The sequence below is a fragment of the Cervus elaphus genome, chromosome 33 (assembly GCF_910594005.1).
Source record: "Cervus elaphus chromosome 33, mCerEla1.1, whole genome shotgun sequence".
Lineage (NCBI taxonomy): Eukaryota > Metazoa > Chordata > Mammalia > Artiodactyla > Cervidae > Cervus > Cervus elaphus.
The window spans coordinates 30,118,730-30,145,163 of NC_057847.1; the positions used below are offsets into that span (position 1 = coordinate 30,118,730).

At 39.3% G+C, this 26,434-nt stretch overlaps 1 protein-coding gene across 2 annotated transcripts in view; it reads left to right on the forward strand.

Moving 5' to 3' along the window:
• The window catches only part of LRP2 (LDL receptor related protein 2), a 176,544-nt gene that overhangs the window by 89,928 nt on the left and 60,182 nt on the right, over positions 1 to 26,434 (forward strand). For both annotated transcript variants that reach the window (XM_043894725.1, XM_043894726.1), the window contains 14 exons: positions 1,703 to 2,080; positions 3,215 to 3,463; positions 4,545 to 4,753; positions 5,633 to 5,817; positions 6,743 to 6,971; positions 7,602 to 7,776; positions 9,729 to 9,851; positions 13,421 to 13,587; positions 14,310 to 14,453; positions 17,558 to 17,667; positions 20,023 to 20,200; positions 22,290 to 22,503; positions 23,504 to 23,740; positions 26,109 to 26,297. In XM_043894725.1, the coding sequence (XP_043750660.1) occupies positions 1,703 to 2,080; positions 3,215 to 3,463; positions 4,545 to 4,753; positions 5,633 to 5,817; positions 6,743 to 6,971; positions 7,602 to 7,776; positions 9,729 to 9,851; positions 13,421 to 13,587; positions 14,310 to 14,453; positions 17,558 to 17,667; positions 20,023 to 20,200; positions 22,290 to 22,503; positions 23,504 to 23,740; positions 26,109 to 26,297 (2,787 nt within the window). The remainder of the gene's footprint in view (positions 1 to 1,702; positions 2,081 to 3,214; positions 3,464 to 4,544; positions 4,754 to 5,632; positions 5,818 to 6,742; positions 6,972 to 7,601; positions 7,777 to 9,728; positions 9,852 to 13,420; positions 13,588 to 14,309; positions 14,454 to 17,557; positions 17,668 to 20,022; positions 20,201 to 22,289; positions 22,504 to 23,503; positions 23,741 to 26,108; positions 26,298 to 26,434) is intronic.

Genomic DNA, 26,434 nt, shown 5'->3' on the forward strand with positions numbered 1-26,434 from the left:
AGAAATAGATGTTTTTCTGGAACTCTCTTGCTTTTTTGATGATCCAGCAGATGTTGGCAATTTGATCTCTGGTTCCTCTGCCTTTTCTAAAACCAGCTTGAACATCTGGAAGTTCACGGTTCACGTATTGCTGAAGCCTGGCTTGGAGAATTTTGAGCATTACTTTACTAGCCTGTGAGATGAGTGCAATTGTGTGGTGGTTTGAGCATTCTTTGGCATTGCCTTTCTTTGAGATTGGAATGACAACTGACCTTTTCCAGTCCTGTGACCACTGCTGAGTTTTCCAAATTTGCTGGCATGTTGAGTGCAGCACTTTCACAGCATCATGTTTCAGGATTTGAAATAGCTCAACTGGAATTCCATCATCTCCACTAGCTTTGTTCATAGTGATGCTTTCTGAGGCCCAGTTGACTTCACATTCCAGGATGTCTGGCTCTAGGTGAGTCACCATTGTGATTATCTGGGTCGTGAAGATCTTTTTTGTACAGTTCTTCTGTGTATTCTTGCCTCCACTTCTTAATATCTTCTGCTTCTTTTAGGTCCATACCATTTCTGTCCTTCATCGAGTCCATCTTTGCATGAAATGTTCCCTTGATATCTCTAATTTTCTTGACGAGATCTCTATTCTTTCCTATTCTATTGTTTTCCTTTATTTCTTTGCATTGATCACTGAGGAAGGCTCTCTTATCTCTCCTTACTATTCTTTGGAACTCTGCATTCAAATGGGAATATCTTTCCTTTTCTCCTTTGCTTTTCACGTCTCTTCTATTCATAGACATTTGTGAGGCCTCCTCAGGCAGCCATTTTGCTTTTTTGCATTTCTTTTTCTTGGGGATGGTCTTGATCCCTTCCTCCTGTACATTGTCACGAACCTCCGTCCATAGTTCATCAGGCACTCTGTCTATCAGATCTAGTCCCTTAAATCTATTTCTCACTTCCACTGTATAATCACAAGGGATTTGATTTAGGTCATATCTGAATGGTCTAGTGGTTTTCCCCACTTTCTTCAATTTAAGTCTGAATTTGGCAATAAGGAGTTCATGATCTGAGTCTCAGTCACCTCCTGGCCTTGTTTTTGCTGACTGTTTAGAGCTTCTCCATCTTTGGCTGCAAAGAATATAATCAATCTGATTTTGGTGTTGACCATCTGCTGATGTCCATGTATGTGTAGAGTCTTCTCTTGTGTTGTTGGAAGAGGGTGTTTGCTCTGACCAGTGTGTTCTCTTGGCAAAACTCTATTAGCCTTTGCCCTGCTTCATTCTGTACTCCAAGGCCAAATTTGCCTGTTACTCCAGGTATGTCTTGACTTCCTACTTGGCTTCATTTAGTATAATTCATTTGAGGGAAAGTGATAACATCCAAATATATGAAATACATGAATTCCATGTCACCATAGCTGTTTAACCTCTATTAAATGCTCTGATGATTCTTTATTATTTAATCCAAAGTTAGAAACACAGAAAATAGAATTTTCTTTCAACTCAGGGACTTCTATCCATTGTACATCCGTTTCTTTGTTATTAGATCCATTAATCAGATCAGACAGAGAGGACACTCATTTTAGATGTTAATAGTACATATGTCATAATCATTATTAGAAACCCGCCATTGATCCAAAATGATTTCTTCTGAACCTAGAAGTTATATAAAAGGGATTATGGATCACATTCACAAATGCATTTTCCCCATGCTGTTCTCTTAGCAACCAGGCCTCCTGGGATGTGCCACCAAGATGAATTCCAGTGCCAAGAAGATGGGATCTGCATTCCGAAGACCTGGGAGTGTGATGGGCATGAGGACTGCATCCAGGGATCTGATGAGCACAATGGCTGTCCCCCCAAAACCTGCCATCCATCTCATTTTGTCTGCCAAAATGGAAACTGCGTCTATAGAAATTGGCTCTGTGATGGGGACAATGATTGTGGAGACATGAGCGATGAGAAAGACTGCCCTACTCAGCCTTTTCGGTGTCCCAGTCGGCAGTGGCAATGCCCCGGCCATAGCATCTGTGTGAATATGAGTGCAGTGTGTGATGGTGTCCCTGACTGCCCTGGTGGGACAGATGAGTCCCCGCTTTGCAGTAAGTTTCCTGACCACATTTTACTGGCCATGAACTCATCCTGAGCAGTGGCCAGCTGTGTGTCGTCATTGTCACAATCACCATGTAGTTCTTGAGGAAGGAATCTCAGTTCTCTGAATTTCAACCTGTGTAGGGATAGCCATCATGGAATTCAAATAAATCATCACTGGATAGTATTTCTCATTTAATCCTTTGCACCCAGTTCTGTGTTCTTACTTCATTAGATCATCAAATTAAATTTGGTCCTGTTGGGTAATGCACTCATAAGTTTTTCCAGCTTTCATATTTCCTAATTTCAATCAGAACTTGCCACAAAACAAATGAAGTCCAGGAATTTGTGTTTGCTGTGATTAAAATCCTGTGATTGGCATATCATCCTAATTACTGTCGTTTCTTTCTTTGCTCTTTAATCAATGCTCACTCTCAGATGAACCCCAGCCAGGTATGACTGCAAAGTATTTTAGATTCTTATGATTTTATTTGCATTGCATTTGTGCTGAAAATGTCTTAATCATTTTGGCTTACTTCCCCTTCTGGTACATGTTTCATACCATGACTCTTATAAATAAGAGTACACATGGAAATAGAGGGTATTTGCATCTACAGGCAGATAACTATCTTGGGTACCTCGGGCATCGTCATTTTAGCCCTGAAAGTAAGGATGATGGTATGTTAGTGTATCTATACCCTCTAGTCTTTCAGTTGTCTTTCCCCATTGTAAACCTTTTAGCTCTGTTCTTAGTGTCAAAGTCTTATCTTTCATATCTGTGTAGGTAGCAGAATGACAGAAAACAAATGGGAAGTAATTTAGGTCTCTTTGCATGCTTTACCAATGACAGTTATGTTTTTTTATATTTCCTCCACATTTCTTTCATGGCACTAAATGGAGTTATATTTGAAGGTTGTAGTGAAGAAAGTGGTTCCAGTCCAGTGGATGTGAAAGATGGTAATTAGGCAAGTCAGAGCACTGGACAGTCTATGGACGTCATCCATGTGGATTCTGCTCATAGCTCATACTTGGGTATTGTGTTGAGGGTGACGTGAGACATGTGTGACATGTAATATAACAGAATGAACCAAAGAAGCAAAGATTCCTGACTTTTCCCCTTTGTGATTTCTTTTTCTTTATTCTAGACCAGAATAGCTGCTCAGATTCCAATGGTGGTTGTACTCACCAGTGTATTCAAGGGCCTTATGGGGCCCAGTGCCAATGTCCATTGGGATACCTGCTTGGCAATGACTCTAAGACCTGCGAAGACATAGATGAATGTCGTATTCGAGGCTTTTGTAGCCAGTACTGTTACAACATGAGAGGTTCTTTCCGGTGCTGGTGTGATTCAGAATACAGGCTAGACGCTGATCGGAGGACTTGTAAAGCTACAGGTAATGAAAGTGAACTAACTCCAGCTAGTTTAACAGGCACACTCCAGACACCATCTTTGTATAATACCTAATGAATTAAATTCAACCAGTATTAATTCTGGGCTTCCCAGATGGCACAGTGCTATAGAATCTGCCTGTGAATGCAGGTAGACGTAAGAAACACAGGTTCAATCCTTGACTCAGGAAGATCGCCTGGAATTGGAAATGGCAACCCACTCCAGTATTCTTGCCTGGCAAATTCCATGGACAGAGGAGCCTGGCGGACTACAGTCCATGGGGTGGCAAAGAGTTAGACACGACTGAACACAGCACACACATAGCATTAATTCAGTTTCTATGACATGAAAGTGTACTATGTGTTAGGGTATTGATATGGCTGCTTTAAATGTGACCAAATAAAGAATACTAACACCAAAGAGGCAGTTTCTTCTTTTCAGGTAGGAGTCTGGAGGGTAGAGGGTTTGGGGGTAAAAGCTGGTGTGCCTTCCATCCAGGGATCCAAGTGATCTTGCTCCAGAGTTTGCCAGCTCCCAGGAAGTATGAAAGGGGTGAGCAGCTTCCTTTTAAGGATGATACCTGGAATTTGACACTTCATTTTTGTTTGCATTTTATTGATGGAAACTTAAGTCATATAGTCTCTTCAAATTGAAATGGAAATAGAGAAACGTCTCTAGCTCTTAGGCCCTGTGCTGTGCTAAAGCTTGGCATAATTTATTACTAAAAAGGAAGACGAGAGAGGACATAGGAATGATTAGAAATCTCTGCCACAGCTGAATGCAGAGTACGAAATAAGCAAGTACAAAAGTAACTATAGTAACAGGAGGAATGCAAGAATAGTTCACTCCAGGTTGATAGATAAACACTGAAGTGTAATTCAAGGATGAAAGATATTTTGAAAGCTTACTTTCAGTACTTGTGAAAATCAGCTATTAAGGTAACATCATTCTTATGTTTTTTGTTTGTTTGTTTTTCCCCATTACTCTAATTTGGAATGGCATCTTCTTTCTGTTATCAAAGATATTACATCAAATATTGTTGTTTCTCCCAGAATCATTGACACTTCTATTTTCTTCTTGGACAGAATCTGGAAGTCTGATACTGGTGGCGAGTCAGAGCCAGCTTATTGCTGGCAATATTACCCAGCAGGGGTACTTTATCTACCCGGTTATCCAACATGGTTCTCACATTGTGGCTGTTGATTTTGATTCCGTCAGTGGTCGTATCTTTTGGTCTGATGGAACTCAGGGTAAAATCTGGAGTGCCTTTCAAAATGGAACTGATAGAAAACTAGTAAGTACATAAGTACATGTCTACTGGCCTTTGATCTGACTAGTTCCCCAGTCTCAGGTCTATTTGCTATTAATCACCAGTGAGAGAAGGTCCTATGTTATCTTAAGTGGTTCTCATGTCTCCCTCTGGGCCATCCATACTTAAAAGCCCTGGATGTTCCTAACTCCTATCTGATGGGATCTGAAGGGAGAGACTTGAATCTGAATACCAGGTTATATGATACAGAGATCTCATTGCATCTTGGAAGTCCTTTCTGCATTTTTTTTTTTTTTTCTCTAGTGGATAAAAGACAAGGGAGACACAGGGGAGGTTGCTTTACTTTCTTTTGTCTTTTAAAATATTTTTAAAATTTATTTTCTATCATGGTTTATTATATAGGATAGTGGATATAGTTCCTTGTGCTATACAATAGGACCTTGTAGTTGAAGTTGCTTTTCTTAGCTTTAATTCAGTTATGTTTCTTAATCAGTCTCCCAGAGTTTCAATTTCTTCATCCTTGGTGGTTATGTTTCCTCTGCCCCCTTAGAACCTTATTTTGTAATTGTTGGCTCTCAATCAATAAAGGCATTACTTTTGCCATGAGAACACTGTAAAGTTTCATAGGGTGGCCAACTTAGCAAATGGATACAGTTTTTGTTTAACTGAAAAAATTCTGAAACCAAAACTCCACACTAATCCAACAATAGAGTATTCAATTCTACACCATCTTGTAGATTTTCCCTAGAAAACCCTATTGTTTCTACATGGGAAGACCATATTTTCTAGTCCTCACATGAAATCATAGGACAAGTTAGATGATACCTTATTCTCAATTTTCATTTTATTTCTGTGTTTGGATTATTTCTTGAGAGTTCACTTACCATTCACTTTTGTCTTTAGATACTTGACAGTGGTGTCAGCATGACTGGAAATATTGCAGTAGATTGGATAGGACGCAATCTTTACTGGACAGACATTTCCCTGCAAACAATTGAAGTCGCTAAACTGGATGGGAGCCACAGGACTGTGCTGCTTAGTGAAAACACAACAAATCCAGGGGGACTAGTAGTAGATCCCAGAGCTACGTAAGACATTTTTTTTCCCCTTAAATATCATGTTGCCTTAACATTGTATGAGAAGAAATAACAAACAGTAATGTGACGTGGTTAATACTCATATCACAATATTTTTAATGATCCCTTGTTTAAACATTTCTATATAAATGTTAGCCATACAGCTACTTGTTGCTGTCTTCCTTTATCTGAATAGTCTTCTTCATAAAGTACACAAGAGCAATTGATTGTTCACTTAAATTAAAGATCATATTATTTTTTAGCTTGCAAGTATATGATGAAGTGTCTAACAAATGCATGCAGTAATATACTTCATATGTCTACAACAAAAAGCCAGATTTTCTTGCTTCAATTTTGTATTGTTTACTACAACTTCCTTTTAGGTCATGTAAGGAAATTTTTGCCTCCTGGCCCTAAAGGAAAGAAGAAATTCTCTCATGCTTAGAAATCTTTGAGGGCTTCTTTCCTTGAATTTCCTTAGATTGTCTTCTGCAGGAAGATGAGTTAGGCAAATTATGTTCAATGCAGTGTAGATTTGCTAGATATTGTAAAGTATTACACACCAGTGAAATTTATGATGAATCTGATGATGAATAACGGCTTTCTTAAAAATGACAGGGTAGATAAACAAGGACAGATGGACTTTTCTAGATCAACTGTATGTGGCTTGTACAGAAACACAAATAAGCATTGAGACATTTCAGCATGTCACACTGTACTGCATGTTTTATGAACATTATAAAAACACCCAGATGGCTCGTGATTGCATTATGATTGCAGTTTTACTTTGTGACACAGTAAGCTCTTATATATATTCTGAACTGGAGATGTGTTATTTTAAGCAGAGCATAAACATGATATTCTATTATTTAAAATGACAATTATTTTCCATGTAGAAATATGTCCTGTCCAATTGGTAACTCGTTTCTTTTCACAGTGACCGTGTGATGTTCTGGTCTGACTGGGGCAATCACCCTCGCATTGAGCGAGCTAGCATGGATGGCAGTCAGCGCACCGTCATTGTCCAGGAGAAGATCTACTGGCCCACTGGATTAGCTCTTGATTACCCCAACAGGCTAATCTATTTCATGGATGGCTATCTTGATTACATAGACTTCTGTCACTACGATGGAAGCAATCGGAGGCAGGTGATAGCCAGCGATTTGGTAAGTTGGTAGCAAAGAAAGGAAATTAAACTAAGATCATGGTTTAGCAGGAAGCATATGGAGTAAAAGAAAAGGAAGAAATTCACTGCTGTGTCATAGACATCCAGAAAATATCAACAGGAAGGAGGGCCGGTCCCTCTTTTTTCACAAAAAATAATTATTCCTGTTCATGGTCCAGGAAAGAATAATAGCTTGCGTGATTTAGTTGATCTGTTATTTAGCTGATGCCAATCTGTTGTTTCCACGTAAAGAATGATATAATTATATGTAAATTCCTCAATGAAATCATAGTTTATTGCATATTTTGTATTTTTATTCAGGGAATTCTGGTGAATTTATTTTCACAAGTTAAATGGGGAAATGAAGAAAATATGTATTTTACTAAAGAGCTATTTTAGCCTTCAGAGTAAAGATGAAGGCTAAATGACACAGGCCCATGAAAGTATTTTTGATTTGTCAGGGGGATGTAGGTCAAGAAGTATATTTTTTTCTACCTCTTGAGCAAGGATTTTACTATGTCTTTATTAAGTTAAATGCTAAAGGAAACCATCTGCTTGGGTAGGTATCCCTTCCTACTTTGTTCATCTTAGTTTTTATTTCTAGGTCTCATTGTTCTCTTCTGCTTCACAGATTCTGCGCCATCCTTATTCCATAAGTCTCTTTGAAGATACTGTGTACTGGAGTGATCGTGCTACTCATGAGGTTATGAAAGCCAATAAGTGGCATGGGGGGAACCAGTCAGTGGTGATGACACTTCACCAACCTCTTGGCATTGTTGTGGTTCATCCTGCAAAACAACCAGTTTGTAAGTGATAGACATATCTTTCCCGGGTATAGCTTGGAAAACATTGATTCTGGAAATGTAAAACGTATAATTTTGCAGACCCATTTGTTTGGACAGGGTATTTCCATGATTTCTATTTATCATGGAAAACACAAACCTTTTATGTCTTTACATACTCAAAGTCTCCCTGGTTTTTTTCTCTCACTTATTCTTGCCACACTGGGCTTCACTGGACTTCCTTTTGGAACAGAAGCACATCAGGCTTCTTCCCACCCCTGAATGTCTGCACTGGCTAGTCCCTCTGCCCTGGGGTGCTCCTTGCCCAGATCTCTGTCTGAGGTGCTCCTTCGTGTTACTCAGATGGTTTTTTTGTGCCTTCATTCTCTCAGATGGTTCTTGACCATCCTATCGAAAATGGCTCTCTCTTTCACAATTCTTTTGTTCTTTACTCTCACATTCTAGAGTCACACAGTTTATGAGTTTAGTTCTGGTTCCTTTTGTTATAATAACTGCCTCATATTTACAGTCTTCTCTGATTCCTGCAGTTGGATTCTTTACCACTTGCACCACCTTGAAAGCCTGTTTGGCTTTACTAGTTTTTGAGTGAACGAATGGATTACTGCATCTAACCAAGTGTATGTAATGAGAATATGTAAGATCTAGAGAATATCCTATCAGCACAGGATGCACACCACATCTTTTTACTTCAAGGAGTAGAAACACACAAAGATGTTATTAATGAAAAAAAGAAAGATTGTTACCTAACCAGAACTTTCACAACAGTAGGTAAGGTCACATAGAGAACACAACTTGGTATCATTTAATGTAAAAAGATCTTTTTGGGGTCAGCCAAGGAAACACATCTTCAGTTCAGTTCAGTTCAGTCGCTCAGTCGTGTCTGACTCTTTGCGACCCCATGAATCGCAGCACGCCAGGCCTCCCTGTCCATCACCCACTCCCGGAGTTTACTCAAACCCATGTCCATCAAACCCATGAGATGCCATCCAGCCATCTCATCCTCTGTCGTCCCCTCCTCCTCCTGCCCCCAATCCCTCCCAGCATCAGGGTCTTTTCCAATGAGTCAACTCTTTGCATGAGGTGGCCAAAGTATTGGAGTTTCAGCTTCAGCATCAGTCCTTCCAATGAACACCCAGGACTGATCTCCTTTAGGATGGACTGGTTGGATCTCCTTATAGTCCAAGGGACTCTTATGTAGCTTCAAATTTCTACTTCTAAGCTCTGGGTTACTCAGGGGCTGTTTGAGTTCATAATCCATTTATAGACTGGATTGATATGTGACCTTGGGTAGGTCACTCTTCCCTCTTATGCCTCTTATGAACCTTATGTTGAAAGATGATGTTGGGGAAGGGTGAAGTAGTTAAGGGCAGAAACCAAACCAGCCAAGGTAACTTATATATTTGTGTGTCCAAATATTGGAGACTTCTGGGATTATAATTTTTTAATTGAGATATAGTTGACAAATGACATTGCATTTGTTTTAGGTGTGCAACATAATGATTGGATATTTATATATATTGTGAAACGATCAATGTGAGATTAGTGAACATCCATCACCACATATTTTTCTGTGATTAGGAATTTTAGGATCAACTCTTTAGTCATCGTGCTGTACATTACATCCACAAGACTTCTTTATGTTGTAACTGGAAGTTTCCACCTTTTGACCACCTTTACACTTTTTGCTACCTTGCATTTCCTGCTTCTGGCAAGCACCGATCTATTTGTTTTTATTTTTTGATTTAGATTTCATATGAAAGTGATATCATTATACCCTCCAGGTCCGTCTATGTTGTCGCAAATGGAGTATTTTCTTCTTTTTTTTTTTGGTGGCTGATTAATATTTGATTATATGCATGTTTATATACATACTGTATCTTCTTTGTTCATTCATTCTGTTCACTTTAATATGGGCAGTTTTCCATTCACCCTGTTTTCTTCTTTTTGTATTACAGCCTCAAATCCATGCAACAATGTCCGGTGCAGTCATCTGTGCCTGCTTTCCTCAAGGAGTCTTTACACCTGTGCTTGTCCTTCCGGGTGGAGTCTTGCTCGTGATTCTGTGACTTGCGTGAGAGGTAGAGTATGTCCTTTAAGTATGCTCTGAAGGTGGAACTTGCCATTGAACTCTAAAGCACTTGGTGATGGAGTGTGTATGCTGTGTTTCCTCTGATCAGCAGGTATCTATGGGGTGGGTGCCGTATGGGGTGAGTTAATTGAGCACCATAAACAAAAATTGATTTACAATCAACCATATACAGAAACTCCCTTACAAATGAGTTGTAACTGTAATATAGTTTCTATATATGGAGCCAATATTATGTGTGTCTGTGGTTCAGCATTCTTTGACCTCACATTTTTTTTACCTGGTTATAGGCAGCCAAGCTGTGATAAAGGGAAGTTCCAAATTCTGCATTTAGAAATAAAAATCGTGGATATTTGTGGATAGTTTCATTTTTAGGTTACTTATCTCATTTTAAAAAATATTTATTTTTATTTATTTTTTTGGCTATACCGGGTCTAGTTGTGGCACATGGGATTTTTTAGTTGTGGCATGTGAACTCATAGTTGCATTGCATGTGGGATCTAGTTTCCTGACCTGGGATCAGACCTGGACTCCTGCATTGAGCATGTGGAATCTTAACCTTGGACCACAAGGAAGGTGCCTCCTTATTTCATTTTCTATTCTCATAACCAGTAGTCAATAGTGTTACAGTATGGGTGTTCTGACTCCAGTTTCCGTACCTTTACTATTGATTATTTTATGGTGCTCTAAAAATGAAACTTTTCTTTGTATGAAATACTTTGATTATTTGAGCAATTTATTCTTCATCTCATCCTAGATATCTTACTGGGTTGATTGAAGAGTATGTGAGTATTATGCTAAGTACTTCAGGGAGCAAGAAAGGAAGGATAAGATGTAGTCAATCCACAAAGGAGATTTCTAAGAAATCATTTGCCTTTGCTTAAAAATCTAAAGAGGTAGTATAAACAAGTTTCTTTCATTACTCAGTGAAGAGGAGTAAACATTTTCATACTGATAAAAATGTCTGTGGAAAAGTTAAAAGTAAATGTTTAATGGTGAAAAATTCCTGAATTAATAGAAAAGTAGTCTTAATTCTAGAGGAAAATTTAGTTTTCAAAAGGAAAATATATTCCTGAATCCAGGAAATTTATGGTATTTACAGCTTATACAGAGACAAGGTTACTGAAAATTTAATTCCATCAGCATGTAATATTTTGCAGTGATACTTTTGTGATGAAAGATTTTAATTATTGGTAATGCTTACAAAGGGATTGGCATCTGCAATGTTTCTTCAGAGATTTATTATGAACCTAATCCTTGTTGACATTGTTTAATTTAGTGTGTCCTCAGAGTCTTTCAGCAGAAGATTAAACGGGGCTATAGACATTCTTTGTGCAAAACATTCTTTCACCACGCAAAGATTGTTGAACTGTGCGTTGGGGATTGGTGTCATCTACATTACTATCTGATAGTGATTGATAAGTGTCAACCCTAAAAAATACCTTTTCTTATTTCACAAATAATTCCACTAGTGGTTTTCCATGGACTGATTTTTACTGAGGTGGGACTTTTTCAACATTTTCCAACAGGCTTCTGAGCACCGGTTGGGTTACTGAATGCTAATATATGTGAACTAAAAAAAAAATTGCTTTTTTTTCAACAAGAAGCTTAGAAGACAACATTCATAGATGAAAACAGTTTAAAATTATTTGATCACCTTTAAAATTTTGTCTGTGCAGTGTCTAAAATATCTTTGGAAGTGCTTGTATAAGATTAAGTGAAAAAGCAGAGATTGTTTAATATTGGCTATGTATTCATAAAATCATACATTAAAAAAATCTGGAGGACAGGATACACAAATGTCAATAGTGTTTACTGTTGGGAAGGGAGATGATGGAGTATTTCTATTTTTCCTAATTTTATGCTATAAAATTTTAATGGGAGAGCTTTCTCTGTATGAAATAGTTTTTTTATTGTTTATCAAATATGTTCCTCAAGTGCCAAAAGCCCCCCAAACTCAAACCATCTTCCCAGCACCCCCTAATATTAAGAGTTGCACATCCAAAATAGGGTTGTGTAAGGTCTGACTTTGGGAGGAACTATGCTTGGGAGTCATAAATGCCACCTCTTAATGACAACATAAATTTTTCATTTCCAACTGTTGCCTTTTCACTTCTTTGCCCTGCTAACACTAATCTTAATTCTTAATAAGATAATGACATGAAAAATAAAAATGAAGAAGTTTTCATTTCTCCTGATCTCCTTTCCAGCCAACCCTAGATGCTGCTGTACCTACTCTTTCATGGCCATGGTCTGTATTCTTTGTCTGGCTCCCCAGACTCTTAAGTTCCTTGAGGATAAACCTGTTTTTGAAAACAGCATTGCTGGTTGCTGTGAAAGACTAAATGCTATCTGTTGTAGTACTTTTCATGAATAGTTGCAAATTTCACATCTGTACTAGGTTAATCAATTGAGTCAATTTGTTTCTCAGTAATGGAAATGCCAGGAGCAAGGAAAAGCTAATTGGATGTAAAAGAAAGTAAAGAAAAAAATTGTCAAAATAATCCTGCTGAAGATGCAAAGCTTCCCGAATGATCAAAATAATGCAAACACCATTTTTAGCCCATGAAGATTATGTAATAATTAATCATTTTATACTTTGTCTTAATAGGTGATATATCTTACATGTCTTAATAACACAAACTCACATTTCAGAGTTTTCCTTTTCTCACAGAGGAATGATATTAAAACCCTACTCATGAACATTATTAGTTTTTTCATAATGGGCCTACAGTCTGGAGAGGATTATCTCTGAGAAAGGACCTCATTATCTATTAAAGAGCCTACATAAACTGATAGTTTAAATGAGATATTATGAAGATGTTTAAATTGCAATGTATAGATACTTTTGAGAACTTCAGAAGACACTCTACATATTTACTTATCTGTCCATCTATATTCATGTATGGGACCATTCAGTTAGCAAATATTTATTAGACAACTATTCCAAGTTCTGGGGACATAATGAGTAAATTGGACGGGGTCACTGCCCTTTGGGAGTTAGAATCTAATGCAGAAGATAGACATTAGTCAAACAACAATTGGTGCAATTATAAATTAGATTTCCTTAGTAATTAGACCCTTTCATAAACACTAGGCAACACTTTGTGGTGTTATTTTCTAAAAATACTTAAAACTAATGAACTGCCGTTCACCAAGAAGAGACTACAAATTTTCTTTTGCCTCAAAATGTGAAAATCCAACTCTCCCTTCCCTGAGTCATTCTGCATCTAGAAATGGAAGAACTTCTTGTCTGTGACTATCCAAACATGGATAGTTTAGCAGTGTGAGTAAGGAATTAATGAAGTGTAAGGTAAATGCTGATCTACCTTGGGTGATTCCAGAAGTCTTGTGTGTGAAATTGGTGGTCTGGTGACCCAACAACCCACTGAAACCCAAAGGAAAACCCTGATTTTTCTGGTGAAATATCTATCATGCATTATAATTATTGCCATCATCCTTCAGTGGCATTTTATCCTATCAAATGGTAATAATCCTTTGCCCTCTGTTAGTCAAAATATCTGGGATATAATTTCGAGTGATATTCTGTTATTTTCACAGATGATCAAGCATTCCTAATAGTTGTAAGAAACAGTATAATTTTTGGAATTTCCCTTAATCCTGACGTGAAGACCTTTGATGCTATGGTGCCCATATCAGGGATACGCAATGGTTATGATGTTGCAGTTGATTACTCAGAGCAATTCATCTACTGGCTTGAAAATCCAGTAAGTTTTGAATAACATTCCAAGTATGTAGCTTGTTCTTGTAGAGCCTACCTTCATGGAGGCCTTCTTACATTTTTGCTTGGGGGGGTCGGGGTGGGAATGACCCAGACAGAAATTAGTTTAACACTAAGCCTTTTTTAATTCAGTGAGGGACGTCAATGGGAAGTTGGCCTGGAGCAAAGACCCAATAATAAACACGTTTAAACTCTTGGGTGCATTTATTCATTCAGCAAGTATTAAGTGACTACTACTTTCTCTGCAGTGAACTGGCTACTTCCAACTGCAGAGTACATGCCGAGAGGAAGCAGTAACCAAGTTTGCTCTTGAGCTTTAATCTAGCAGAAGATATTAGACTAACATAAGAATGATCTTCACTTAAGACCAAAGGCAATAATACCCTAAGGGAATTTCAGGAAAACATGTGATGTGGCTGCTGTGGCCTTCACTCAGAATCTTTGTCTCTAGAAGCAAAGAGAACATTCCTCCAACTTCCTTCCCATTGGGACCCTTTCTTTACCTATTAGGGAAGAAACCTGTGAGAATGGGGGAGGAGCAAGGAGAGCATGAAAGATTCAGCATTGCTGGCGTTAGTGTTTTATACAGTGAGCGCCCCAATGGCACTGGCACTTTGCATTTCTTCCACGCATGAAGTATCTTAAAGCAACTGCAGTGAAGAAGCTGTGACCCTGAAACAGCTCACCACTCCTTATCTTTCTCACCAGGGTGAAATTCACAGGGTGAAGACAGATGGTACCAACAGGACAGTGTTTGCTCCTCTGTCAAGTTTGGGGGCTTCTGCAAGCCTGGCGTTAGACTGGCTATCAAGAAACCTTTATTTTACTGATCATGCGACTCGGTCAATTAAGGTAATAATTCCATAAAACTATTGACACAAACACTGGTTTCTAATTCATGTAAAATTTCAGGAAATGCTGTCATATGGAGGAAGGAAAAAGGGATATTAGTATTAATTCTCTGAAGACACGGAGAAACCTAAAAATTGAAACTTTCCACTGTGCTCTTTTGTCTCCACCTGAGTATCAATGGCAGCCTGTTAACAATTTAATAAATAATGATTTATTAAAATATATGCAAAGATAAATAAAAATTATGTAACGAATTCAATGTAAAGGGAAGCTTATAGTAGGCAAGGCCCATTTTCATTATCTTTCCCCATCAAGTATCCAATGCTATTTCAGTTCTAAACCAAATTTATAGATTGCTATTGTTCTAAGATGGAAATCTATGACTCTTAACAGTGAAACAGAAAGTAGAAACTTGATTCTAATTCCTTTCTTTTGTGAGATAAGTGTTCTTTTTACTCTTAATTCCCAGAAGAAATTCTATAGGGGCACAGGTATGAAATCACCTGAAGTAACTCAGAGGTAACTTGATTAGTGTTGGTTTACTCCAGTCTGGGATAAGGTTAAGACATGTGAGGGATTATTAATTCAGAGTGAGAATGAGAATTCCTAATGCAAAGGGCCAGTTTTGGGAATCTGACAGTAGGGTGACAGTCCACTGCTCTGGATGAAGCATCAGTTAGTAAGTCGGTTCTCTTTGGGACATTCAGAAGGATTGATGCTAACGATGAGGAAGATGCACAGTAGCCTTCCTCAGTAGCCTCCACACTAGCCATCCGAACCTTAGCACATTGCTGAGGGCCGACAAGTGTAGTAAACGGTCACGGTGACAGGGATAGTCACAGTATGTACTCAGTATTCTAATCTCAAGCCAAGTAGAATCAGCAGCTCCTAACATGAAGGGAAACTTGAAGGCTCATCTGGTTCAAGCTCTTTATTTGCTGAGAATGTTAAGCCCACAGAAGTCAGCTTCACTGCCCTGATTCTGGGAGGTGGGGTAGGAAGGGGTGGGTGGTCTAACTTTGCCTTGTTATAAACCACAAGTTCAGCAGTCAATTCTGCTTCAACCCCCTTGGACAGTGACAGAAAGTATTTTGCACAACTTCAACTAAAAATATCACTGGCCCAAGACAAGGCAATATTTACTGCCCAAGACCTTTAGTACCAAACTCATTCTCTAGAGGCCACTCAGTACAAAACTGTCTTCTTTCCAAATGGCAAAGAAGGAATGCTCCTGTTTTGTAAAGGGGATCTTCTTTTGTGGACTGATAGTCTTTCAAGAGCAGAGCACTTGTCTCCTCCATCAGGGTTAGATAGCACCAGGTGAAGAACAGTATGTGCATGTGCGTGTATGCATGTGCATTTGTGTGTATTGGTGAGGCTACTTTAACCATGAAAACTTAAATTGTGCCCCAAATGCAGCAAGGTCCAGAGGAGAGAAAACTTGCTTTGGAGTCCTGGCTTCGAGTCTGGATTGTTTGCTCATTTGTGCAAACACTAGTAAATGCTTTCCATGGATCAGTGCCATGGTTGTGTGTATATTCAGTCGCTCAGTCATGTCTGACTAAAGATCCCATACAGTCCCAGGACTGTAGCCTGCCAAGCTCCTCTGTCCATGGAATGTTCTAGTCAAGCATACAGGATGGGGTTGCCATTTCCTTCTCCAGAGTATCTTCCTGACCCAGGGATTGAACGCTGATCTCCTGCATTGCTGGCAGATTCTTGACTGACTAAGCTATCATAATAGGAGTAACTCATGTTGAATTGCAGCTTTTCCACTAGGGGTAGCTGTGTGCTCACTCACTGAAAGCAATTTTGTAACTGAGAAGTGAAATGTACAGAAAGGCTGTCTGTGAGAGAGCTCCCACTATTCCAAAAAAAACAAGGAGACTTTCCTTTGAACCAAAGGCATCCTTAGGAAAAGGACAGAAATTGTAGCAGAAAGAGGCAAATTGAAAAAATTACTTTAATCCAAATAGGAGAAAAAGCAAGAGAGAAAATTATAGAGAAAGGGTGAGGGAGAGAAGGATGTGTGTGTTTGTGTGTGCATGTGAAAGAGTGAGGGAGGAAGATGTATATAGATAGAAAGGCAAAGGTAGAAGCAAACATAAATAATCAGTTTGTATTGAAATACGATTTTATAGAAAAGGCTTTGTGCAAATCAAGAGGCGTTTTCTTATTTCTTACGAGTGTTTCTCACCTCAGACTGTCTCAAGTGCATACTAAAATAGCCTTGTTTCTATAAGAAACTGCTTCTGGTCCAGTAATCCATATCTCTTAGTGGTATTTCACAGTGGTATAACACTGTCGTTATAACAATTCAAGCAAGATTGCTTAAAAACATAGCAATAGGAAAACTACAAATCCTCTCTAGGCCTCTTCTTTATTACCTTATATGGGCATAATAATGACATCCATCTCATAAAGTCACTGTGAGGATTAAATCCGATAGTGCTTAATATAATGGCTACTATATAGTGGGTTCCCATAAACAGGTCAATAAAAAACATTGACTGTTGTGCTGGGTGCTGTGCAAAGCACTTTACATGAATTATCCCATGTTGCTGGGACCTCTCTGCAGAAGGGACCATTATCTTCCACACTTGACTAACACAGTTCAGAGAGGTGAACTTACTTGCCTCAGGTCCTGTAGTCAGTCATGTAGGATCTGGCAGGGCGGGCATTTGCACACAGGCCGTTAATGTGGCATAGAACTCACTCAAGTGAATTAGATTGTTTGCTCAACTGTGTTTGCAGTGATGGACCACTGGGTGCTCTGGTCCAGTCATCGGGGCACAGGAGAACTATGGTGTTCCCTTTGGATGGTCCTCATCTTTTTCTGAAGGCATTTTGTAGTTTCACTCAGGCAGTGATCCATATAAATAGCTTCTCCTGAATTTTTAGATAAATTGCAAATAGAAATTTGAGAGGTGATTTCATTTTCTTACTCCCATCTTCTATTGAGCTGATTTTCTTGTAGCTCTGATATGCAATTTGGGATTATCTGAATATCACGCAAACCCTCTTATTCACCCCGATCATAGTTTGAATTTGTTGTGTGTTTCAGTTTTCCTTCATCTTAGCTTTCTTATTTTCCTCTTATGCAGGTTTTAACACTTCGAGGAGATGTCAGTTACGGGAAAACCCTGATTACCAATGATGGGACGAGTCTTGGAGTTGGTTTGCCAGTTGGCATAACTATTGATCCCATTAATGGGTGAGTGTTCATTCAGAAATAGCATATATCTTCTATACAGCAGCACTTTTGTTAGTATATGATCTGATAAAATGGAAGATTTCAAACATAGGACCTCTTCTGATTTCATATGCCAACATTTGAAAAATACAGATCTCAGGGCTTCTCTGGTAGCTCAGTGGTAAAGACTCCGCCTGCCAGTGTGGGAGATGTGGGTTCGATCCTTAATCTGGGAGAATCCCACATGCCCCAGAGCAACTACACCTGTGTGCCACAACAATAGAGCCAGTGCTCTAGAGCCTGGGAGCTGCAACTACTGAAGCCCGTGTGCCTTAGAGCCTGTACTCTGCAACAGGAGAAGCCACTGCAATGAGAAGGCTGCGTACCACAACTAGAGAGTGGTCCCTGCTCGCCCCAACTAGAGTAAAGCTCGCGTGCAGCAAAGCCCCAGCACAGCCAAAAAAAAAAAAAAAAAAGGAAAGAAATTATATAAAAAAGAAGGAGAAGGAAATGGCAACTCACTCCAGTATTCTTGCCTGGAGGATCCCATGGACAGAGGAACCTGGTTGGGTACAGTTCATGGGGTCGCAAGAGTAGGATATGACTTGGCGACTAAACCACCACCACCATATAAAAAAGAAAATATAGATCTCAGTATGAAAGAAATAACTGTTAAGTTATAACCCTGAATTTCAAACAGACAAGAATTTCAGGCATTTTAAAATAGAGTGAACAATAATATATTTTGACTTGGAATGAATGTGGAAAGCTTGAAATAGACCTTGAAGGGTGAGAAGACCACCAGTAGATGGAGGATGGCTTGCAGCTGAGAAGTGATACTTCAGGCCAAAGAGCAGTGGGGGCCCAGAAGCACAGTAGTACTTAGCATGATTATGTAGAGGGCTGGAACCAGAGACTTCGAGTAAGGGACAGTTGACTAGATGGGAGAGATACAGCAGCTAAAGCCACTTGGGGACGAATCAGGGAGGGGCTTTAATGTCATGCTAAGGAGTTGTACTCTATTTTTTTTTTTTTTTTTGAGAAATAAGGAGCCAGTAGGAAATTTGCAGGAAAGGAATGATAGAACCTAATTTGTATTTTAGAAAAATTAATCAGGATTGGAGTGGCAAGAGTTAGGGGAAAAAGAAAATGTTTAGCTAGTGATAAGAGTTCTTAGCTAAGGTTAAGTAGCTTAAATTTGTAGTGAACTCAGAATTCATAAGAGTTTTGTGACTTTGTCCAGAAAACTTCTGGCAACCTGGAATGGGAGAGGAGAAAGAGAATAATGACAGGAACTTAGGGTGAGCAGTTAGCAAGTTAAGGAGATCATGAGAATAAATAAGAGTACTGTTAAAACAGTTAAAATGCTATGAGGTCCAGGGGTAGAGGGGCTGAAGGTTTGAGAGCTCAGACAAATTTTAAGGGCAGAGAACAGGTTCAATGGAAGAAATAAAATAGGAGAAAGGAAGAGATGGAAGAGTTTGGTTGAATTTCAGTTTGAAAGCTTAGAGGTAAAGAAGTTTAGAATTGAAGAGTAGGTTCGTGGGAAGGGTATATTAGACTGATGGTGAAAGAAAGATGCCAATAAAGATGATTGGAATTAAGGCTTTGAGGAATCGTGGAAAAGTTTGAGAGGGCTGTCTGGTGAAGCAGGAGGTGAGTTTGAAAGGAATGAAAACTTTGACTCATGTCTAGAAGTCATGTCCTCATTGGAAATGGAAAGCAACCTTCACATATTTTAATGAAATTGGTAATTCTGTGTGCTGATTAGGATTCATGTGTATACATTATATTTTCCTTCAAAATTGGAAAATTAAGTAGCTTATCTTGTGGTAATTGATTCGGAAAAGAAATAAAGAAGGCTGAGAGGTGATCAGGGGGGTACTTGAATACTTTTGCATTAGCTCTTCCTTTTCTGGTGTGCTTAGCAGTCTCTGAGTCTGGAACTGATTGTTGATGTAGGCTCTTAGTCCATGAACTTCCTGTGTGACCAAGCTAAAGGATTGTCCACCAGTGGAAAATGGTGTCCTGTGTCAGATTTCATTTTAAGTGGTCTCTTGCCCAATAATAACTGGGAAGTATACAACCCACTCCAGTGTTCTTGCCTGGAGAATCCCAGGGACGGGGGAGCCTGGTGGGCTGCCGTCTATGGGGTCGCACAGAGTCGGACACGACTGAAGTGACTTAGCAGCAGCATACAGATGTTAGAGAATACTAGTTATGGACTTGTCCGCGCTGTATGTAACAGGATATTGACATTTCAGACTTCCTCCATTGAATGGTGTCCATCCTGAGGACAAGAAAGACTTGTTTTTCATTTAAATACATACTGAAAACATATGTTTCACTAAACACCTTTGTTTTTCATGGTTGTAGGAAACTGTACTGGTCAGACCGAGGAACCAACAGTGGCATTCCTCCCAAGATTGCCAGCGCTAACATGGATGGCAAATCTCCAAGAACTCTCTTTACTGGGAGCCTTGAAAATGTGGCATTTATCACCCTTGATATTGAGGAGCAAAAACTCTACTGGGCAGTCAGCAGCACGGGAGTGGTATGTGCACACATTTCAGTCCCTTGGTCTTTGTTGCAGAACTTGTGTAGTTGACATCCATTGTTCTGAGTTGTCTGGCAGTGGTTCTCAAACAATCTCAGCCACTTTTGGGGTTTCCCTGGTGGCACTAGTTGTAAAGAACCCACTTACCAATGCAGGAGATGTGGAAGAGACGTGGGTTCAATCCCTGGGTTGGGAAGATCTGGAGCGGGGCATGGCAACCCACTCCAGTATTCTTGCCTGGAGAACCCCATGGACAGAGGAACCTGACGGGCTACAGTCCATAATGTCACGACTGAAGCGACTTGGCATGCACGCACATGCACCAGTGTTTTATTGCCCTTTCTCTCAATAACTTGAAGTCCAGTTGTTTACAGAATGTTATTTATTCCCTTATTCTTTCTTTTTCTTCAAGACAAATTCCATTTCTCATTCCATATTTATCCTCTAAGAGCCCTTTCTTCTTAAACAGAAAGCTTCTGAGCTCAATAGGCATCTGCTCACAGATGCCTATTATTTTCTGGTAGTTGTAATGTGTGAGAACTCCCTTTCTTGGTCATTTTAAACCTCAGGGTGAAGTTCATTATAATCTGCAATAAGAAATAGGAAGTATACAATTTCATTCATTCACAGAAATAACACTTGGTCTTTACTACTGTGCTTATACAGTCGATCTGGCACTAGGCACAAAGAAGGTACTCAGTAATAATTATTGATCAGCTACAGTATTGTTTTGGTTGTTGAATGTGTGCTAGTTGCTTCCTTGCTTTAGAGAACAGGAGTGATTTCACACCTGTTTATGACATTGACGCTCTTCAAAAAGTGGCCCGGTAGCTTTGATTTTCAGTTCATGATAGCTTGATGAGGACTCATCTCACTCTTAATATGTGATTATAATGAAGAAATGGAGTGATGTGTGTGAAAGCCCTTTACAGAAGTACTTGCCACATGCTGTGATTTCTGCATACAAGTTAGCATGTCCCAGACCAGCCTACCAGCAGCTCCCACTTCCTGTTTCCACATCTGCTCTGCTCTCCGCAATCTGTGAGCCGGTTGGTGGTGTGACTTCCCTCTTTTCTCCTAGGCTAGAACCCTCATATTCCTCCTTCACTCTAATAAGCATGGCCTGTTTAATCATCACAAAAATCCCGGCAGTTTGTCCCTGAGCGTCTTCTCTCAGGTCCAGCCTTTTCTGCCACCTGCACCATTCCGAACCACTTCTCTTTAGCTATCTCACTAATGAAACTGCTTTCATGATGGAGGCATGTGGTCTTCATGAAACCACAAGGAACCCTGAGCCCTGGCCCAGATAAGTAGCTCCAGATTCCTGAGCCAAGTGTGGTCAGCTCGTCTGGTCCCAGACACTCCCTCAGCAGCTTCCCTCAGAGATTATCACCCTTGTGCTGCACCCTTCTGGAATTTCTGCTGGTTTCCAGGACATAGCCTGCTCTTGTAACTGCTGGATTCCCTTGTCGAGAGAGGCAGGGAGCAACACCCATTTGTCTCTCTTGCCAGCAATCAGCTCAGATCCTGACACAGAGGAGGATCAAACCAGCTATGTCTATATATTTTTTTTCTTCCAGAGCAGACTGCTTATCACTTCCTGTTAGGAACTTCGTTCTTGAGTTCTTCTCTAGTTCACCAGAGTCGTTTTGCGGCTGACTTATTACTGCGCTGATTTAATAGCGCTGTCTTTCTGTCTTCTGTGAGTGTGTCGAGTACGTTTCCTATCTCCATTGCAGAAATGGTTGGTGAAGACATTAAACCCAGGGCCAGTTAGCACACAGTATCCTTGACCAGAATATCACATGCAGGGATTAGTTCCCTATTTTTCACCATGCCATCTGAGAAGGTTGACTGGCTTACTTGGACTTCAGCTTCATTATCAGTGAAATGGGCACAGTGACATTTGTCTGACCCACCACTTGATATAGGTGTGACTATCACATATAGTCAGAAATAGATATGAAACATCCCTGAAAGGATAGAATGCTATCTACGTGTGAAACATTATTAAGCTCATATTAGTTTTAAACATTTGCTTCATTTCACCATAAATCAGTCAATAGCAAAAATTCTAACCTTTCAGATTGAAAGAGGAAATGTGGATGGAACAAATCGAATGATCCTGGTAAACCATCTTTCCTACCCCTGGGGACTTGCTGTCTATGGCCCCTTCCTTTATTACTCCGATGAAGAATATGAGGTCATTGAAAGAGTTGACAAGGCTACGGGGGCCAACAAAATAGTCTTGAGAAATAATCTCCCAGATCTCAGAGGCCTTAAAATTTACCAAAGACGTGGTGAGTATTTGTCACTGAAACATACATTCATGTGTGTTCAATGAATATATCTATGCACTTACATGTCTGCATACAACCCCGCCACACACACAAACCTGTGTGCATACAGAAATAGAAATTATTCCAAAATATTTAAAATATATTAAGCATGGCTAAGTGTCAAAGACTAATCTGGCATCTGAAAGGCCAGATTCACTTCAGAGTAAACTTTCTCCCATTCATTCCCCGTCACTTTTTACTTTGCTCTCATTTTATTGCCCTCCCTGACATAATTATGTATGTGTTTATTGTCTGCGTTCTTCATTAGTATGTAACCTTTATGAGGACAGGAATTCTGTCTGTCTTGCTTCTCGCTCTCTACCCAATAACTAGAATAGTTACTGGCGCATTGGAGGTTGGATACCTACTGGAAAAGTAGATAACACAATAGAATTTTTTTAATCTTAAAAGGAGTACTCTTAGGTGTGCTTTTTTGAGATAGTGTAACTTTTGATTTGCCCCTTTAAATTAGTATTATGATCTAGAGATAATTTCTTTATTTTGAAATATCTAGCCTGAGATCATCAAGTAATTTGTTTGTTGTCCTATAACCTAGGTGTGTCACTTGATATTATTTTATTGTATATTCAAAACAACTTCAAGTATTTTTATTTAATATACATTAAATCAAATATCCATCACATGTTTGATCATATAATTAAAATATAGAATTTTAAATGGCAGTACATAGTTTATTCCTCTAACTCTTGAATGATAGGTGGAAGAAGAACAATTGGTGCTCCGTTCTCTACTATGATATAACATAAATTGTTACATGGTTGTGGTCCTGTTTTAAACCTCTGTGTGTTAGTTCTATAAGCACTAGGCTCTCTAATATCGTTTTTTTAGGTTAACTCAGATTCCATATTTTGTTACTGACTTTTATAATGATCCTCAAATTTGACACTGAGTGGCAAATAGATGGGGTGAAAAGTTACAAACTAACTGTGATTTCATTTAGGCTCCGAATCCTCAAACGGCTGCAGCAACAACATGAATGTCTGTCAGCAAATCTGCCTGCCTGTACCAGGAAGACTGTTCTCCTGTGCCTGTGCCACCGGGTTTAAACTCAATCCTGACAATCGGACCTGCTCGCCATATAATTCTTTCATTGTTGTTTCCTCGCTGTGGACAATCAGGGGCTTTAGCTTGCAACTGTCAGATCATTCAGAAGCCATGGTGCCAGTGGCAGGCCCGGGTACGTTCCTCCAATACAAGTAACACTTGACTCCATCTGATGCCATGTTGAAGTCCTTGGTGCCCTATAGCATTTCTCCATGTTTGGAGTCAGCACATGACCCAGATAATCACGATGGTGTGATCACTCACCGAGAGCCAGACATCCTGGAACGTGAAGTCAAATGGGCCTTAGAAAGCATCACTACGAACAAAGCTAGTGGACGTGATGGAATTCCAGTTGAGCTACTTCAAATCCTGAAAGGAAGCATGTTTATTCTGCTTGATAACCATATTCGTATGTGCTCATGGTTGATCTCTGCTTTCCTGTGTCTAAAAAGTCATCTAAGTTACCATCTTGTAAATATATTATACAGTCAACAAGTTTTTCATCCAGCTTTGCATTTTGAAAAATATCAAATGCAGAAAAGTTAAAAAGTGTAGGGAACACCCTTATGCTTGCTAGATTCAACCATCATTAACATTTTGCCACAATTGGTACTTAAGTTTGATCACCTGGTAATGGTGATCACCATGAAATCTCTGCCTTTTTGCCCCTCTACAATTTAGATGAAATTTTTGGGGTTACACTTTGATACCCTATGAATATCTTTTCCCCCAAGCATCTTTTATTCATTGGTTTTTTTAAAATATAAATTTATTTATTTTAATTGGAAGTTAGTTACTTTACAATATTGTATTGGTTTTGCCATACATTGACATGAATCTGCCATGGGTGTACATGTGTTCCCCATCCTGAGCCCCCCTCTCCCCTCCCTCCCCATCCCATCCCTCTGGGTCATCCCAGTGCACCAGCCCCGAGCACCCTGTCTCATGCATCGAACCTGGACTGGCAATTCATTTAACATATGATAATACACATGTTTCAATGCCATTCTCCCAAATCATCCCACCCTCGCCCTCTCCCACAGAGTCCAAAAGACTGTTCTATACACCTGTGTCTCTTTTGCTGTCTCGTATACAGGGTTATCATTACCATTTTTCTAAATTCCATATATGTGCGTTATTATACTGTATTGGTGTTTTTCTTTCTGGCTTACTTCATTCTGTATAATAGGCTCCAGTTTCATCCACCTCATTAGAACTGATTCAAGTGAATTCTTTTAATGGCTGAGTAATACTCCATTGTGTATGTGTACCATAGCTTTTTTTATCCATTCATCTGCTTATGGACATCTAGGTTGCTTCCATGTCCTGGCTATTATAAACAGTGCTGCGATGAACATTGGGGTACACGTGTCTCTTTCAATTCTTGTTTCCTCGGTGTGTATGCCCAGCAGTGGGATTGCTGGGTCATATGGCAGTTCTATTTCCAGTTGTTTAAGGAATCTCCACACTGTTCTCCATAGTGGCTGTACTAGTTTGCATTCCCACCAACAGTTTAAGAGGGTTCCCTTTTCTCCACATCCTCTCCAGCATTTATTGTTTGTAGACTTTTGGATAGCGGCTATTCTGACTGGAGTGAAATGGTACCTCATTGTGGTTTTGATTTGCATTTCTCTGATAATGAGTGATGTGTTGAGCATCTTTTCATGTGTTTGTTAGCCATCTGTATGTCTTTGGAGAAATGTCTGTTTAGTTCTTTGGCCCATTTTTTGATTGGGTCTTTTATTTTTCTGGAATTGAGCTGCAGGAGTTGCTTGTATATTTTTGAGATTAATTCTTTGTCAGTTGCTTTGTTTGCTGTTATTTTCTCCCATTCTGAAGGCTGTCTTTTCACCTTGCTTATAGTTTTCTTTGTTGTGCGGAAGCTTTTAGTTTTAATTAGGTCCCATTTGTTCATTTTTGCTTTTATTTCATTGGTTTTTATCATTGTCTGAAATGATGATTTAATTGGGAATTGCAAAATGGTTCTTTTTCTTGTTTTATCATTCCTTCTACGTTCATTTTTCTCTCCTTTTTATTATCACACACACTCAAGTTTTTATTTCTTTAATTCAGTGTAGAATCATTTAGCATAATTGTTCTTTTGATGCTCCTATCGATCCGTTTTGTCTGGGGAGAACCTCTCCTATTGCTGTCTGTATTCTTTCGACAGCACTGTATTCCATTAGTGTTTGAATGCTTCCTTGCTTCTTGGTCTAATAAATATGTTCCAGGCTTACCTTGTACCTTCCCTTCCCAAACCTATGCTTAACCATTTCTCCCAGAAGCCAGTACTCTTTATTGTGGGAAGTGGCTTTTAGAAACTAAGATTTGGGGGTAGTTGTGCTCATTGCAACTGGGAAATAAATAGTTTTATTTCATAATGGGGGCATGGTTTGAGCAAAGGGGATTTGGAATGAGGGTTAGAGAGGAAGGGCAGACATTTTTAAAAGTTCTAGTTGAAGCTAGAGCATGGTTTAATGATCTTTTCTTTACTGTTCCAGGACGAAATGCGCTGCATGTGGATGTGGATGTGTCTTCTGGCTTTATTTACTGGTGTGATTTTAACATCTCTGTGGCATCTAATAATGCAATCCGTAGAATCAAACCAGATGGGTCTAATTTTACAAACATCGTTACAGATGGGATAGGAGTAAATGGAGTCCGGGGTATTGCGGTGGATTGGGTAGCAGGTGGGTAAGCTATATAGTGATTTTATTGAAAAGCTTTTTGTGTTTGCATTTCTGTCATCTTATTTATACTATAAAGTTTAACATACATGTGGCAGATCTATTTTCCTAGATGTTTATTGAGATTATTTAAGATAAGT